Raw genomic sequence first — 17,837 nt, forward strand, 5'->3', positions numbered from 1 at the left:
CTTTATGGAAGCACACTGCCATATCTCTCTCCCACAGAGCAGCTAGTAGGTTCGAACCATCGACCTTCTGGTTAGCAGTCAAGCACTTTCTTAAAAAAAAAAAGAAAAAGGAGAGAGAACCTATATATTTAAAAGACTAAGAAACGTATCAACAGTTGCAATAATTGGACATTTTTTGGATTCTGAGTTAACTGTACTATCATAATGTTTTGTGTGATACCCAAAATGTGATATAATTGACATTATCTACACATGGGGTCACCATGAGTTGGGATAGACTTGAGGGCAGCTAACAACACTCTAGCTATTTTAAAAAAGGAATTTGTAATTAAAAACCATATCAAAAGGAAACTCCAGGCCTAGATGACTTCACTTGTGAATTCAGAAAGAAATACCAAACCTACATAAACGCTCTCAGAAAATACAGCAGGTGAATACACTTCCTAACTTTTTCATGAAGTCTGCATTACCCTGATCCCAAAACCAGACAAAGCTAGTACAAGAAAATTGTAGACCAACATTCCTCATGAATATAATCACAAAAATCCTTAATAAAATATTACCAAATTGGATCAAGCAAAACAGAAAAGGGATATTACACACACAACTAAGTAGAGCTTATCCCAGAGATGCAAAGTTGTTTTAACACTTGAAAATAAATATAATCCACCATATTAACAGAACAAAGGAGAAAAATCATATGATCATCTCATAGATATAGAAAAAGCATTTGATAAAATTCAATACCCATTCATGATAAAAGGCTTTCAGCATACTAGGAACGAAACTTCCTCAGTTTAACAAAGGAGATTAGATAGATACAGACATTTTTTTTCTTTTTTAAAATCTGCAGCTACCATCATACTTAACGGTGAAAAACTAAAGGATTGTAAAAAAAAAAAAAAAAAGCAACAATGTCCACTCTCACTTGTATTCAACATTGTATTGGGGGTCCTAGATACTGCAATAAGGCAAGAGAAGGAAATGAAAGCCATACAGTTTGAAAGGGAAGAAGGAAAACTGTCTTTAATCATAAAGACATAGTACACCTAGAACATTCTAAGGATCTATTAAAAAAAAAAGCCAATACGATTAATAAATGAATTTATCAAGGTTCCAGGCTACAAGGCCAACATATAAAAATCAATTGTATTTCTATGTAATAGTATTAAACAATTGGAAAAGGAAATTTTTTTTAAAATGTTATAATATCATCAAAAAAAAAAAAACCATGAAATACTTAGGGGTAAACTTAACAGAATATGGGCAACACCTGTTCCCTGAAAACTACAAAACATTACTAGGAGAAATTAAAGAAGACCTAAAATAAGTAGTGTGCCATGTACATGATACTGCTAAGATGTCGATTCCTCCCAAACTAATCTATAGATTCAACACAATTCCAATCCAAATTTCAGGAGGCTTCCTTGAGCATATAGACAAGCTGATTCTAAAATGTATTTGGAAAGGCAAAGAAACTACAATAGCTAAAACAATTTCGAAAAAAAGTGGGAGGAATCGCACTGATTAGTAAGACTTACTATAAAACTACAGTAATCAAGATGGTGGTATTGGCATAAGATTAGACATAGATCAGTGTGGCAGAATAGAGAGCTCAGATAGATCCTCAAATTTATGGTGAATTGATTTTCAACAAAGATGCCAACGCATTTCAGTGGGAAAATGGCAGTCTTTTCAACAAATAGTGCTTGAATAACTAGACACCAAAAAAATGAACCTGGACCTTCACCTCATACTGTATATAAAATTTAACATGAAATGGATCAGACCTAACCATAAGCTAAAACTATAAAACCTGTAGCATAAAACAAAAAAACTTTGTGATCCTGGGGTAAGCACAGACTTCTTAGGATACAAAAAGTGCAAATGATAAAAAAAAAAATTGGACTTCATCAAAATTGAAAACTTTTGCTCTACAAAAGGTGCCATTAAAGAAATGACAAGGAAAGCTACAGATGGGGAAAAAGATTCAAAATACATATATCTTGTAAAAGACTTGTATCCAAAATATAGGAAGAATCCTTGCAACTTAATAATAAACAACTCAAATTAAAAAAAAAATGGACAAAATATTTGAACACTTTTCAAAAAAAAGATATACAGATGTGAAATAAGCATATGAAAATATGATCAACATTATTAGGGAAATATAAATTAAAACCACAGTCAAATACCATGACATATCCAGTAAAGTGGCTGAAATTAAAAAGACTGACAATACCAAGCAAATGGAACTAATTTATTGCTGGTGAGAATGCAAAATGGTATAGCTACTTTGGAAAACAGTTTGGCAACTTCCTCTAAAGTTACACAAGTTACACATACACTTACTATATAAAAAAAAAACCACACTTACTGTAAGACTTAGCCATTCCAACCCTAGGTGTTTTTCTACCCCGAAGAAATGAAAGCCTATGCCCATACAAAGACTTGTAATGCATGTACACAGCAGCTTTAACCTCAACAGATCAAAACTTGAAACAAACTTCAATGTCCATCAACAGCTGAACAGCTAAACAAATCATGGTACAGACATACAACTCAGCAAAAAGGAGCAAGTCACTGATACACACAATGGCAGATGAATCTCAATATGGATAAATTTCAAAAACATTATGCTGAATGAAAAATACCAGACACAAAACAGCACAGACTGTATGATTTATATGAGATTCTAGAAAAGGCAAGTCTAATTTATAGCCACAGAAAGCAGATCGGCAGTTGTCTAGGGCTATTGGTTGGAGTGGAGGGCAACTGACTGCAAAAGAGCAGGAGGGAAATATTCTGTGGTATGACATGGTGTCCACATTTGTTGAAGTAACCTAAACTGTAAACTTAAAATGGGTCCATTTTATTTTTGTAAATTATAGTCAAGAAAGTTGATCCAGATGAGTACAGCATATCATGCCCCTCTCTGCATTCTTTCCTTCCAATTAAACCTAGGGTCAATACCATGATACATCACAGTTCCAAGTCAGGGGACCTTTCAGATAGCCTGAACAAATTTTTACAGGTTGCCTTGTAATTAATGTTACCCATTTTCAATAGAATTTCCTCATTTAAAAAAATTCTAAAATAAAATTTTAAAAAATTCCTATATTTGGTTTTTATCTCATATGTACTTTGAAACATACTCTGCACTAATCTTTGTTGTAGTTCGAGGGAGTCATAAAATAATGACCCTTGTCCCCTCTGACTTCTGAACCAATTGAGAGAAAAAGATTGAGACAGATGGAGATTCAATATGTCAGATTCATTGCTGGAAAGGCTAGGTCAGAGGATGTAATTGGCCACCTAATACTGACCCTAGAATCAGACATACCTGTTCACACCAAGCATGGGCAGTTCTGTACATCACAGGTCTCCCCTTGCAGAGGCAGAGAGTCTTCACTGCAAAGCCTAAAACACAGCAAGGGCTCTCTGTAAACATAACAAATCCAAAGAAAGAGGATGAAGGGCCTACCAGGCCCAGTCTTTACCCTCAACTTCTTTCTTTCCTGGGAAGATGGGAGGTAGATAGAAGAGGGAGACCAGGATTCTTAGGTTGATGCATGTCTCTACACATGTAATCAAGAAGCACTGTGAAAGGAAGCCATTCCCATCCCTGCCTTCCCAGCAAAGTGTAGATAGGTATCAGCATTTCTCAACGTTTCTTCCACCTTGGCAAACACAACAAGAGAAATTCACACACAAGACACTCTAATAAACAATACATGGTACACTAGCTTAGATATAGGGCCACCTCTTCTCTGTCATTCAGGCGTGCATATTTAGTTGCCAGTGAGTAACGTGACATTACTTTAGGGATAACCTTTATTTCATTTTAATTTAGTTTGGTAAGGTGATAAATCATCTACAAATTTCCATATTTCATTATTGGTTTAAAATACCCCACAAAAACTATTTTCTCAATCCTAAAATGCCATCAATTATAAAATATATCACCAGTTTAATAATAACTTCTCAGAAAAAAAAAAAAAAAACCTACATTTAATATACTCATTGATTTGAAGATAATTATCATGGAGCTATGGTTCTCACGTCAACTCGCAAATCATTTAGATACATGTATGTCATCAACTCAAAGGTCAGAAGGGCTGGTATAGAGTCAATTTCAAAGGGCTTTTGACAAGGAAACTAAAAGAAATTACTGATAATTACTGCTGGCAAAGAGAGAAACAAGCTTTTAATATTATGTAAAGCATTATTTTCAAACTGAAAAGGCTATACTGTTTCATTATAATAGTGGAAGCTCTAGCTTTCTGAGGTAAAGTTTATTTATCTAAATCTTCATTATAACTTTGCCATATAACATCAATTTCTAAGCTCTTCATATTTAAACCACCACTATCAAGTTTTGTGGAGCCCCGGTGGCAAAGTGGTTAAGAGATTGGCTGCTAACTGAAAGGTCACAGTTCGAATCCACCAGCCGCTCCTTGGAAACCCTATGGGGCAATTCTACTCTGTCCTATAGGGGCACTATGAGTCGAAATCGACTTGACAGCAATAGGTTATCAAGTTTTATGTGACGGTGCCAACTAAGTAGATCTGTGTTCTATGATTTATACTTCCCATGACTTTTTAATGTTTACGTAGTATGTATTAACACATTTAGGAGAAATACTCTTCAATCTAAAAGCCTGTTCCCTAGAGAATACTATATGAGAAAAGCTCAAATTATTAAGCATGCTCTGGATGGCAGTCTGCTTCTGTAGAGGTTTATAGCCTCGTAAACCCTATGGGGTTGCTATGAGTCAGAACTGACTCGACAGCAGTAGGTTTGAGGATAGGGGATATGTAATATTCTGGCTAGTGAGCCTCTCTATGCCATATAATTTCTAAAGAAGATTAATAAAAATTAGAATCAATTTTAGTGTTAGTATTATTTCAGAAAGCATATTAAACATCTTTAATTATATCACTAGCATAAGCATCAATTATTTTTCTTTCAGATTTTAAAAATCTGTTATTACAATTAACCAGCTTAGTAAACGTTCATCAGTATTCACATTTTTGTAAAGTAATGGATATATTTTTCTCATCCTGTGTAGAAGAGTGTTAGCTAACCATCTCTTGGGATGTGAAGAGATGAGCTGCCTTCCTTCTGCATAACTCCCTATTCCCTTTCTCCTGCAACTTTTGTCTAAACCATCTTAGGTCTACACTATACCCAGATGAGGAAGAGACTAACCTGGCCTATCACTGATCACTGACAATACAGAGGAAATATTAGGTTTTAAGAAAATCTAGTGGCTATACTCCACCCTGAGACTTGTCTCTTTTGGGGTTTAGGAAGAGCCCTTATGCTAAGAATGATCCCAAACTGGCAAATAAATGTCCTGTAATATCAGAAGTAGTGATGTCTCACTTTCAGGTAAGAAAGGGGTTATGAAACAGTTCTTACACTCTTAAAATCAGAAGAAACTGACCTCCAAACTAACTTAAGCTCTTCATAGAAGTAGTTATCATTCAAGGGAGAATGAAGAAAACCAAAGATACAAGGGCAAGATTAGTCCAAATTACTAATGGACCACAAGTACTACAGCCTTTACCAGTCTGAGTCCAGCACAACTAGATGGTACCTGGCTACCGCCACTTACTGCTCTGACAGGGATCACGATAGAGGGTCCTGGACAGAGCTGGAGAAAAATATAGAAAAAATTCTAACTCACACACACACAAAAAAAAACAGACTTACTGGTCAGACAGAGACTAGAGAAACCCTGAAAGTATGGCCCCCAGACTCTTTTTAGCTCAGTATCGAAGTCACTCCTGAGGTTCCCTTCAGCCAGAGAGTAGACAGGGCCACAAAAACAATCGAGACTAAATGGTCACACCAGCCCAGGGGCAAGCACTAGAAGACAGGAGGGGACAGGAAAGCTGGTAATAGGGAACCTAAGATAGAAAAGGGGAGAGTGTTGACATGTCATGGGGTTGGCAACCAATGTCACAAAACAATATGTATACTAATTGTTTAATGAGAAGCTAGTTTGTTCTGTACACCTTCATCTAAAGCACAATGAAAAAAACAAAAAGTAGCTATCATTTAGTGAGTGCTTCATGTGCTAGACACCATGCAATGTGCTATGCAGACATTATTTCTGCATACAAAAAAGTGAATCAATCTCCTTTTTTCAAAGCTAACAACACAAAATAACAGAAAAATCTTCAAAATGCAGAAAAATCTATTTATTCACAAATTACACAAGAAGCACACATCCATTAGTCAAAACATTATCCAAATTTTGAGTGGGCACTTCTATAGATACTCAACTATCTCCTCTGAGAAGGCTCCTTACTAAACAAAAGACAGTAGAATCAGTATTTACTTTTGGATCATTCTGAACCTGACCCTTCTAACCAGAGCTAATTTTCTGATATAACTTGAGAGAAAAATATAATACTTTACAAGGCAAGTGCTGACTTCTTCAACTCTGAAAAAAAGACATAAGCATTCCATCAAAACAAAATTTTAAAAATTGTCTCATAAAAACATAAATCATTACTTATACACTCCAACAAGACTAGGTAAAATTCCTTAACATGAAGTAGTTCACTTTCTTTTTTGAGATAAAATTAATTTTACCCCAATAATATCTTCCTGAGTGTCTGAAATAAGAGTATCCAAGAGTTCTATATAATTGTACCACAATATATGTAATGTAAATATAATAATTCACGTTAGCAGTGACAGTATTGATTCGTGAATGTGATTATGGCTTTTCAATGAAATATTTAATATACCCTTCTCTACTCATTGGACTGTACTGTAAAGTATATTTTAGTTTCTATGTAGTTCTACTCTGTCCTGTAGGGTCACTATGAGTCAGAATTGAATCGACAGCAGTAGATATTTTGTGCCTAAGTTACTGGCTCACTGGCACTCTAGTAACAACACCCCTACTTATATTTTTAGAAAGAAATAATTTAGCTATTTAAAATTGTGATTATGTCTCATTTCACTGACAAATTCAGAAAAAGTTAATTAGGAAAGGAATCCCAAATCATCAGGTAGAAAGTTATAAGCAAGAGATATATTACTTTCAGACTTTTAAGCTTTTAAAAATAAGGAAAAGGAAATATTGCTTTTGATTGGGACAATGTAGCAGAACAGCTTGTTACAGTGTATCTGGAAAAGCCACCCATCCTTTTAAAAATGTACATCTTAAAAAGAACTCAGTTGTAGTAAGGACTACTCTACTTACAGTAATGATTTTTAAGAAATCATTCTGACATTTATCAGCACTTCACACACTTAACAAATACTAAAGGAGGCAACTGTCACTGCTATAGTAACTTTAAAGCCAAAAATATAAGCACAAGTCAGATTTAAGAGAAACTTCAGAAGATGTTCAGAATATATACATTTACATGCATTTTCAGCTGAACTTTCCAAGATTCCATAGATAGCAAAATCAGAACTCTGAATCAAAACGAATGTCCAAAAATATTCAAACCGTGTGACAGATTTACTGTAATGAAGCAAGAAAAGTATTTATAAAGGGCAGTATATTTCTAGAAAAGAAAGTATTCACAAACTTCCTTTATCATAAAACAAAAGTCCATGAGTCAACATTTTAGTAACGCCGGCCATCAAGTGATTCACTATTCATGAATTCACTTTTCGAGCTGTAAATTTTCAAAATGTATCCATTCATATATTTTAAATTAATCAAAAACCATTTTATTTAGAATTTTAGTCTTATGAAATATAAGCCTTAACTTACCATAGCCCAAACACTATACAATAATCCTTCCATTTAGTTTTTACATGCCTCATCTGAAAAACTTATTTTACAAGCAGGAGTTTTGCCCTGTTTCTTCAGACTAAATGTCCCTATGTCTAAAACTTTAAGTGATAATCAAAAGCATAGATTCAAATAATTCATGATACACATACTGCTTCATCGGGCTTTGATAAAAACAGAGCCATCTGGTGTTGTGGCACAATCTTCCTTCTCACTTACAGTCTCTACCGTCCCAGAAGCAGACACGATAACCATGGTTTTATTTGCTGAAACTGTTTTCTGTTTCTCAGCAATAGCCGCACAAACAGCAACAATCTCATCACTTTCAAAGTCATAGTCGGGAATTGACTTTGGTGAGAAATGTGTTATTTCTGCTGGTGTTTCACTCTTTTCAATTCTCTGTGCTACCTTCTGCTGCTCCTGGAGTGTTCTTGCCCAAGAAAGATCTTCTTTCCATATTTCAGGGTTCATTGGATAGATGTGAAGGGCTACTTGAAAACTTCGGATTGCCTAAGGAAAAAAAGGTCAGAGATTTTGATTTTGTTCTCTTTTTAAGAAATCGGTACGCTTAATACAATATATACTCTCCCTACATATACCTATATATACACGTAAGTATATATAGACATATGTAACAGAATGTAAAAAAGGTTACCCTCCACACGTCAGTCAGTTTGTCATACTGGGGGGCCTTGCATGTTGCTGTGATGCTGGAAGCTATGCCGCTGATACTCAAATGCCAGCAGGGTCACCCATGGTGGACTGGTTTCAGCTAAGCTTCTAGACTAAGTCAGACTAGGAAGAAAGACCTGGCCATCTACTCTGAAAAAAATCAACCAGTGAAAACCTTCTGAATAACAGCAGAACACTGTCTGATATAGGGCCAGAAGAAGAGCCCCTCAGGTTGGAAGGCACACAAAAGGTGACTGGGGAAGAGCTGCCTCCTCAAAGTAGAGTCAATCTTAATGATTTAAATGGAGTAGAGCTTTTGAGACCTTCATTTGCTGATGTGGCACAACTCAAAATGAAAAGAAACAGCTGCAAACATCCATTAATAGTCAGAATGTGGAATATATGAAGTATTAATCTAGGAAAATGGAAATGGAATGCAAAAACATTGATATCCTAGGCATTAGTGAGCTGAAATGGACTGGTATTGGCCATTTTGAACTAGACAATCATATGGTCTACTATGCTGGGAATGACAAATTGAAGAGAAATGGCATTGCGTTCATTGTCAAAAAGAACATTTCAAGATTTATCCTGAAGTACACTGCTATCAGTGATAGGCGAATACCCATACACCTACAAGGAAGACCAGTTAATACGACTATTATTCAAAGTTATGCACCAACCACTAAGGCAAGAAATTGAAAATTTTTACTAACTTTGCAATCTGAAATTGATCAAACATGCAATCAAGATGCATTGATAATTACTGGTGATTGGAATGCAAAAGCTGGAAATAAAGAATTGTTAATTGGAAAATATGGCCTTGGTGATGGAAACGATACCTTTAAAGCCTTCTGTTCAACTCTTTACTTCATCAATTCTTCTGTTGGCTTTAGCTACTTGACGTTCAAGAGCAAGTTTCAGAATCTCTTCCGACATCCATTTTGGTCTTTTCTTTCTTTCCTGTCTTTTTAATGACCTCTTGCTTTATTCATGTATAATGTCCTTGATGTCATTCCACAACTCATCTGGTCTAAAGCCTTTACTGTTCAATGAGTCAAATCCATTCTTGAGATGGTCTCTGAATTCAGGTGGGATATACTCAAGGTTGTACACTTTGGCTCTTGTGGACTTGTTCTAATTTTCTTCAATTTCAACTTGAACTTGCATATGAGCAACTGGTAGTTTGTTCCACAGTCAGCCCCTGGCCTTGTTCTGACTGATGATAATTGAACTTTTTCATCGTCTCTGTCCACGGATATAGTGGACTTGATTTCTGTGTATTCCATCCAGTGAGGCCCATGTGTACAGTCACTATTTATGTTGTTGAAAAAAGGTATTTGCAATGAAGTAGTTCTTGCAAAATTCTATCATGCCATCTCCAGCATCATTTCTATCACCAAGGCCATATTTTCCAACTACCAATCTTTCTTCTTTGTTTTCAACTTTTGAATTCCAATCACCAGTAATTATCAATGCATTCTGATTGCATGCTTGATCAGTTTCAGACTACAGAAGCTAACAATGACATTTCTCTTCTATTTGTCATTCCTGACATTAGTGGCAATACCAGTCATTTTAGCTCACTAATGTCTAGGATGTCATTTATGCATTCCATTTCATTTTTGATGACTTCCAATTTTCCTAGATTTGTATTTAGTACATTCCACATTCTGATTATTAACAGATGTCTGCAGCTGTTTCTTCTCATTTTGAGCCATTCAACATCAGCAAATGAAGGTCCTAAAAGCTTTACTCCATCTACATCATTAGGATCAACTCTACTTTGAGAAAGCCGCTCTTCCCTAGTTGTATTCTGAGTGCCTTCCAACCCGAGGGGCTCATCTTCTGGCACCATATCAGACAATGTTCTGCTGCTATTCATAAGGTTTTCATTGGTGAATTTTTGTGGAAGTAGATCACCAGGCCTTTCTTCCTAGTCTGTCTTATTGTGGAAGTGCTGCTGAAACCGGTCCACCATGGGTGACCCTGCTATTTGTAATACTACTGGCATAGCTTCCAACATCACAGTAACACGCAAGCCACCACAGTATGACAAACTGACAGATGAGTGGTGCATATATATATACTACATATGCATGTGGCAAAAAAGTAAGGAAATACAAAGATATATAGAACAGGCAATAAATTAAAAGACCTTATTTAATATTTCTATGAACCTTACAAACAAGTTTTTTGTAAACAGAAATAACCATATATTTCCAAGAGAATCAGAAAAATATAAGTCATTCACAACTTACTAAAGCCATTGCTAGTAAAGTTAAACACAGGTTTACCACGTTTTATCCTTGAAAGTAACCGTTTGACGTTATCTCTAATTGTAAAAGGCCAATAAAACATGAAAAATACTGATTTACTTAATGACAAAGAGGAAATTTGACACTATCTTAGATTTGCAAAGCCTTTTAAAGAAGTTGAATTTTTGTTAGCTGTCCAATATGTACGGCTCTGTCAAAATAAAAAGAAAAGTAGGATAATTCTCACAGGTTATTCTCACCTATTTATATTTAGCCTTTGCTACCTACAAAGTATATTCCTAGTCTAAGAGATACACTATGTGCCAGCTTATAGTCAACTTTACTCAATGAGTATTTAATTTTCATAAACTTCTACTCTTCCCCATTTTTTCCCTCACTGAAGTCTAGCAACATTTCAGTCTAAATATTCATCACCATTACTTCCTCATAGCCTACCTGTACCTTCTCCCAGGTAATCTGCTAATGGGCTTGTCTCCACAGCAGTGCTAATATAATCACTTTATAATATGGGAAATTTAATAATCTAAAAAACTAACCTAAAAGTGGCTTATTTTCTATTTAATAAATAATAAGGCCTACCAAATACCAATGTTTTATGGTTTTTTTTTTAATTCCTTGATGTCAGATAACCTGAAAAATACTCTGACTTTGATATAATTAGTGTTTAAAATGGAAAAATATGTTCAGTGACAACTTTGACCTATGTGATGGGTTAATACCTTTAAGAAGGAATTATAACTATTTAATTTTGGGCTTAGTTGATCAAAAACAGGTCAAAATAAACTTAAAATTTCAACATTCTAACAATCTGATTTCCTTACCAAGACTATCTCTCCTAATCCAAGCTGAGCACGTCCCAAAGTTTGCCAAGACTCCCATGAATGTGGGTTTCTCTGTACAGCCATTTCCGCTGCATGCACTGCTGGGAACATTTCATGAAGAGACATTAGGACCTACAGGCAAAAAGAAGAAGGAAAAAAAACTTATCAGTAATATTTATAAAATAGCAAGCTATTGGTGAATAATCATACATAAACAACCTTTACCATTTTTGTTTTTAAATGCAGTTTTAGTCTGGTAAATATAGCATTTCAGTGGCTTTTACACCCTCCTTTTTCATTCAGGAGCCTTGGTGGTGCAATGGTTAAGAGCATGGCTGCTAACTAAAAGTTCAGCAGTTTGAATCCACCAGCCCCTCCTTGGAAACCCTATGGAGCAGTTCTACTCTGCCATATAGGGTCACTATGAGTCAGAAATAATTTGATGGCAATAGGTTTGGTTTAGTTTTGGTTTTGTCATTCACGGTCAGGAATTATATTATTCTTTTTACTCTTGAAATAACTATGAAAATATAAACTATTCCCTCTCAAATTACTGATCTCTATGTCCATCTGGCCAAAACCAGGTGGCCATATTCTAGCCATGGTGGTTTATGGAACTCTAATTCCACTTCTATTTATTCTGTTTACAATATGGCTTGTAGGACATCCCACATCTTGCTGTTAAACTAAGTAAATTTAAATTTGTTTAACCAGCCATTATGTCCCTAAGTGAACATCTTCCTGCCATAAAGATCATTTAAACACTCCATAGGCCTTCACACCACCAGATTCTTCAATTCATATAAATCAGAAAAATTACGGAGCTCCAGAATCCTCTACTTCAGTCAATGGGAAAGGGCTGAATTTTATCTACCATCTTTGGGATCATTTGCACTCCAGGTTTATAACACACCATTATTATCAGATTCCAAATTAAACAACTCATTTCATACAGTTTACCACAAAAATGCAGCCTTTAATATATACATATTCAAGATTAAAAATTAAAGACTTATCCAAATGAAGGTCCTCATAGTACTTCATTCAGGGGAAATAATTTATTTCAGTTTTCTCTATAAAAACTGAAATCAAAGCTGATAAGGGGTATGGCCTGTGTTTGAGATCATCGTCACAAATATTTTTTTAGGTATGCAGATCAAGGCTGAACTGCAACTAGTCCCTGTAAGAAATATGCTTAATGCTCTGTTTGAGATTTTAAAAGTCTCTTGGATAACCTAAACCAGGTACTCAGAGTTTGTCTTTATGGGCTTTCCCACAAAATATTAGAAATGTATATCTAAAACATAATTTTTAAACTATTTATAAATTCAGCCTACTCTGACCTTTTGCTAAAGATTAGGTCATTTTTAGAGAAATATCATCAGGAACCCAATCCATCCTCATCTTGAAGGAAACTGAGTTAATGCCAAGTCCATCACAATTAATTTCTAAGGAAAACAGATACTTTTCATTTATTCAAGAGAGCATTAGTGACTTTTTAAAGGATATCCATTTGCTTACATCTTATTTTAGTTAGGCTGAAATGACAGTTAACTTCATTGTGAAGACAAATAGATTTCTACCTTTAGGCATAAGATGGCCATAAATAACATGGTAGTGAAAAAAAATTTTTTTTTTGCCCAAATAAATTGTATTTGAAAAAGAAAATAGGGGGAAATGCTATTTTGGTTCCTCATTGCTCACCAAACAAGTAGCACAATTTCATAATGACAATAAAATTCTTCATAGTCATTACCTGTGATTTCATCTCATACAGGGTAGCATCATTTGGGGTTAACTGAAGCGCTTCATCCCATTTCTGAATTGCCTCCCGATATCTGTGGTTGTTCAAGTTACGTTAATATTATATTTTCAATAAACTCTTCAGAATACATGACTGAATTTAAAAATCAGATTCTAGGAAATATTTATCAAGAAATATCTCTACTCAGGAAATGACAATAATAATGTTACAAAAGCAGGAAAATTGAAGAACTGAAAGGAAAGGACAACAAAAGAGAAAGAGGAAGAAAACAAAAGATCCTGGAAATCTCTCCACAAGATTATTTTTTTCTGCACTGAGAGATTATCACAAGAATTTCTCTTTTTTCATCAACCTCGATGGTCTGCAAATGTTGTCATCCACTTAGATTTATTATAGAGTTTTTCTCAGGTGGCGTTTGGGGTCTTAAATACTAGCAAGTGGCCATCTAAGATGCATCAATTGGTCTCAACCCACCTGGAGCAAAGAAGAATGAATAACACCAAAGACACAAGGTAATTATGAGACCGAGAGACACAAACGGCCACATAAATCAGAGACTGCATCAGCCTGAGACCAGAAGAACTAGATGGTGCCTGGTTACAACCGATGACTACCCTGACAATGAACACAACAGAGAATCCCTCAGGGAGCAGGAGAGCAGTGGGATGCAGACCTCAAATTCTCATAAAAAGACCAGACTTAATGGTCTGACTGAGACTAGGAGCGTAGAGGTCATGGTCCCCAGACCTTCTGTTAGCTCAAGACAGGAACCGTTCCCAAAGCCAACTCTTCAGACAGGGATTGGACTGGATTACAAAACAGAAAATGATACTGGTGAGAAGTGAGCTTCTTGGATGAAGTAGACACATGAGACTATATGGGCAGCTCCTGTCTGGAGGGGAGATGAGAGGGCAGAGGGGGTCAGAAGCTGGCCGAATAGACATGAAAATAGAGAGTAGAGAGAAGGAGTGTGCTGTCTCTTTAGGGGGAGCGCAACTAGGAATATATAGCAAGGTGTATATAAATTTTTGTATGAGACACTGACTTAATTTGTTAACTTAAAACACAACAAAAATTTAAAAAAAAAAGCTTTTCTCAGGAATTTACAATCCAGATGCAACTCAATCTAGCTAACAGACAACAATTTAAGAAACTGCCAATTAACAATTTTGTAAAGGCTCTTCGATTTTAAGTTTTTGTGTCTGTAAATTCCATAAGGTCAGGGCAATGTCTATTTTGTTCATTACTCCTAATAACTGGTAAGTGTATAATAAATGAATCAAGTGAACAAAAAATAGTATCATAATGGTGATTTCTACTACCATCTTTTCATTGATGTCCTCCCCCCAGCTAAGTCTCTCTTAGTTGAGCATATAGTCAAATAACATCTCCACCTGGATGTACCACAGATGCCTCAAACTCAACATGCCCAAAACTAAGCAAGCTCCATGGAATATCCGCAGAAGCACTAGAAATACTTTTTTTTTTTTTAAGTAAAATTAACGAACATGTAAACCCTACAAATTATCCAAAGCAGTAATCTTTACATCTTTCATAAGTGGTTAACCCATGTATACTTCAATGTTTCTAGGAGGAGAAAGTTCTAATTTAAAACGTTCTTCATTATACTGAACTGAAACTTTCTAACCCATACCTTTTCCCCGATGCTACCAGTTCTGCTCTCTAGTGCTAAAAAGAAGATAAATAATCAACAGCCCTTATTTCTGGCTACACACAAAATGATCTAGGGAGTTAATGGAGGGAAAATACACACACGCCTGGTCCCTGCCTCAGACCAATTAAAACAGAATCTCTTGGGGTGAGGCCCAGGCATTTGTACTTTTACAAAGCTCCCTAGGTAATACTAATAAGAAACCAGGGCTGTAAACCACTGATAATAGCTTTTATAGTATATTCAGCCCTATCATGTGCTATCTTCTCTTGAATCACTTCGTGTAATCTGTTTCCCAAACCCTTCATTTCCTCTATTATGTTCTCTTGCATAATTGCCCACAAAATATATGAAGATCTAAACCGAACATAACAACCAAAATGTGGGCTTATCTACACAGATTATTGTTTAAATGGGAAGCAGGGAACTGAAGAAATAAAGGCAGAATTTGGTAGAAAATACTAATTTAAAAGATAAAAAATCTATTTTCTGTTTTCATCTTTCTCTTACAGAGTGATTTTACTAGTAAATAATACAAATGGGCAATACCATTTTTAAGGTCTCATGCCATTTTGGCAAATGAATTACAGTCACCTCAGAGTAAGTCTGCCACAGTGTCAACTCCATGGCTAGCAGCAGGGAAGAGGGTGGGCAGGGTGGGAGTATGCTATCCAAAGCCTGCCTTCATTGCCATTACAGGTTGTGGTTGGAGCCCTGAGGGCTCAGTGATTAAAGTGCTTGGTTGCTAACTGAAAGGCTAGCAGTTCAAACCCACCAGCTGCTCTGCTCCACAGGAGAAAGATACGGCACGGCACTCTGCTTCTGTAAAGATTTTCAGCCTTGGAAACGCTGCAGGGCGGTTCTACTCTGTCCGACAGGGTCGCTATGAGTCAGAATCAACTCGATGGCAGTGGGTTTGTTTTTGTTTTGTTTATAGGCTGTTGTAGTGACTATGTTGTTTTTGTAGTAGCAGGCTATAAATAGCCATAAGCTGAAGATTCATACCACTAAGGCTTGCAGCCTTTGTTTCCTGGCAAACTATACATGGATATCTGGAGATGACTAATATAGTTGTTACCTTAGCCATTGTTAATACCTTCTTTTCTAAGATGGGCCCCTGCTATGTTCCAAAGAGACATCTGCTTCAACACCATATTTAACTCAGAGTGAAAGACTACCCAAACTTTAGAACTACTTACCAACTATCTGAACATAGTATGACAAGCTTACTCATCGTTACTCATGCTGTTGCATTACTCACCTCATTTTTATGGTGTGATGTCATGATGCTGTATATTTTTCCCTGGCCCTGCCTTAGTCAGCCCTGTTTTTATAAACTTACAAATCAAATCTCTTAGAACTTTACTAACCGAAAATTACTTCTGTATAAAGGATTTTGCCAAGCCCAAGCATCTATCTACAGCCAGGGTCCCCAAAGTAATAGAGAAGTAATAGTGGAAACATATAGTCACTTAGGTATTGATTTCTCTCAATGATGGATGTTTATGCACGTTCTTCCTTCCATCTGAGGCAGAGATCCTTTTGGAGTGCTACAAATAATTGCTTTGCTCTGCTGTCCATGTACTTAGGAATTTATGCAGTGTCAGGCCATGTCCATTAGCTTGGCTGCACAAGGCTGAGTGACACACAATTCCTCATAGGAACTCTATTCTGAGGAGACAGTAGACATTGAATTACATAATTTAAATGGGTGAAATGTATGATATGTGAATTATATCTCTATAAAGCCATTATTAATACACACACATACATACAAACATCCCAAACTAATTGTTCACCACTGGAGATTGCTAGTGTACTAATTCATTATGTTGGTGATCGATAAGGGGGATAAAAAGCATGTGTTGCTATGGTCTTCCTACATGGACTGTATTTCAGAATAACCAAAAAGCTGATAAGGGAAAGTTCTTCTTTATAGGACAAAAAGTAAGCTAATAAATGCAGAAGAAATACTAGAATTTTCAAAAACTGTCATTTTGTAACCCTCTATGAAATAACAGATCTAGGCAATGATCATCAGTAGATGCTAAAGCCATCAGGGTTTATGGGTTGATGGGGAACTTCATAATGAAAAGATAAAGCTAGTTATCCCACCTGAACACTACTATTGGCCTTAGTACTACTAAAAGGGGGCAACCAGATACTATACATATCATGTTAAGATGCAACAGAAAGTAAACAAACTACCTATGAATATTTTTGTAAAAAAAAAATTTTTAATCAAGCCTCTAGATGTAACTCCCCATCAAAAGAAAATACATGAGATAGAAGAAAATGTTAAATGATAGAGGAGAAACATCAGGTAAATACAGACTGTGGGACATTCTACACAGCAACTTACTTAAACAATTCAAAAATTCAATGCCATGGAAAAAAATTTAAAAGATGAGGGGAATGTTTCTTTGTTTTTACTGTGCTTTAAGTGAAAGTTTACAATTCAAGTCAGTTGCTCATACAAAAACTTACACACGCATTGTTATGTGACTTTAGTTGCTCACCCTACAATGTGATATAACACTCCTTCTCTCCATCCTGTATTTCCCATGCCCGTTCAATAAGCTCTTGTCCCCCTCTGCTTTCTCATGTCGCCTCCAGATAGGAGCTGCCCACATAGTCTCATGTATCTACTTGAGCTAACAAGCACATTCCTCACCAGTATCATTTTATGTCTTATGGATCAGTCTGATCTTTGGCTTCGGGAATGGTTTTAGATTTGGGCTAACGGAAAGTCCGGGGGCCGTGATCTCTGGGATCCCTCCAGTCTCAGACCATTAAGTGTGGTCTTTTTTACTGGAAATTGAGGTCTGCATTCCACTTTCTCCTGCTCCATCAGAGATT

General features: G+C 35.9%; 1 protein-coding gene across 6 annotated transcripts in view; it reads right to left on the minus strand.

Moving 5' to 3' along the window:
- Positions 1-3,972: 3,972 nt before the first annotated feature.
- Positions 3,973-17,837, minus strand: part of TTC33 (tetratricopeptide repeat domain 33) — a 61,073-nt gene continuing 47,208 nt past the window's right edge. For 5 of the 6 annotated variants that reach the window (XM_049862825.1, XM_049862868.1, XM_049862858.1 and 2 more), the window contains exons 3-5: positions 13,298-13,379; positions 11,542-11,673; positions 3,973-8,279 (exon numbers count right to left, since the gene is read on the minus strand). In XM_049862825.1, coding sequence (XP_049718782.1) covers positions 7,926-8,279; positions 11,542-11,673; positions 13,298-13,379 — 568 coding nt within the window. In that variant the 3' untranslated portion in view covers positions 3,973-7,925. The remainder of the gene's footprint in view (positions 8,280-11,541; positions 11,674-13,297; positions 13,380-17,837) is intronic. The other variant, XM_049862838.1, reaches the window with a different exon arrangement.

The sequence above is a fragment of the Elephas maximus genome, chromosome 2 (genome assembly GCF_024166365.1).
Source record: "Elephas maximus indicus isolate mEleMax1 chromosome 2, mEleMax1 primary haplotype, whole genome shotgun sequence".
Taxonomy (NCBI): domain Eukaryota; kingdom Metazoa; phylum Chordata; class Mammalia; order Proboscidea; family Elephantidae; genus Elephas; species Elephas maximus.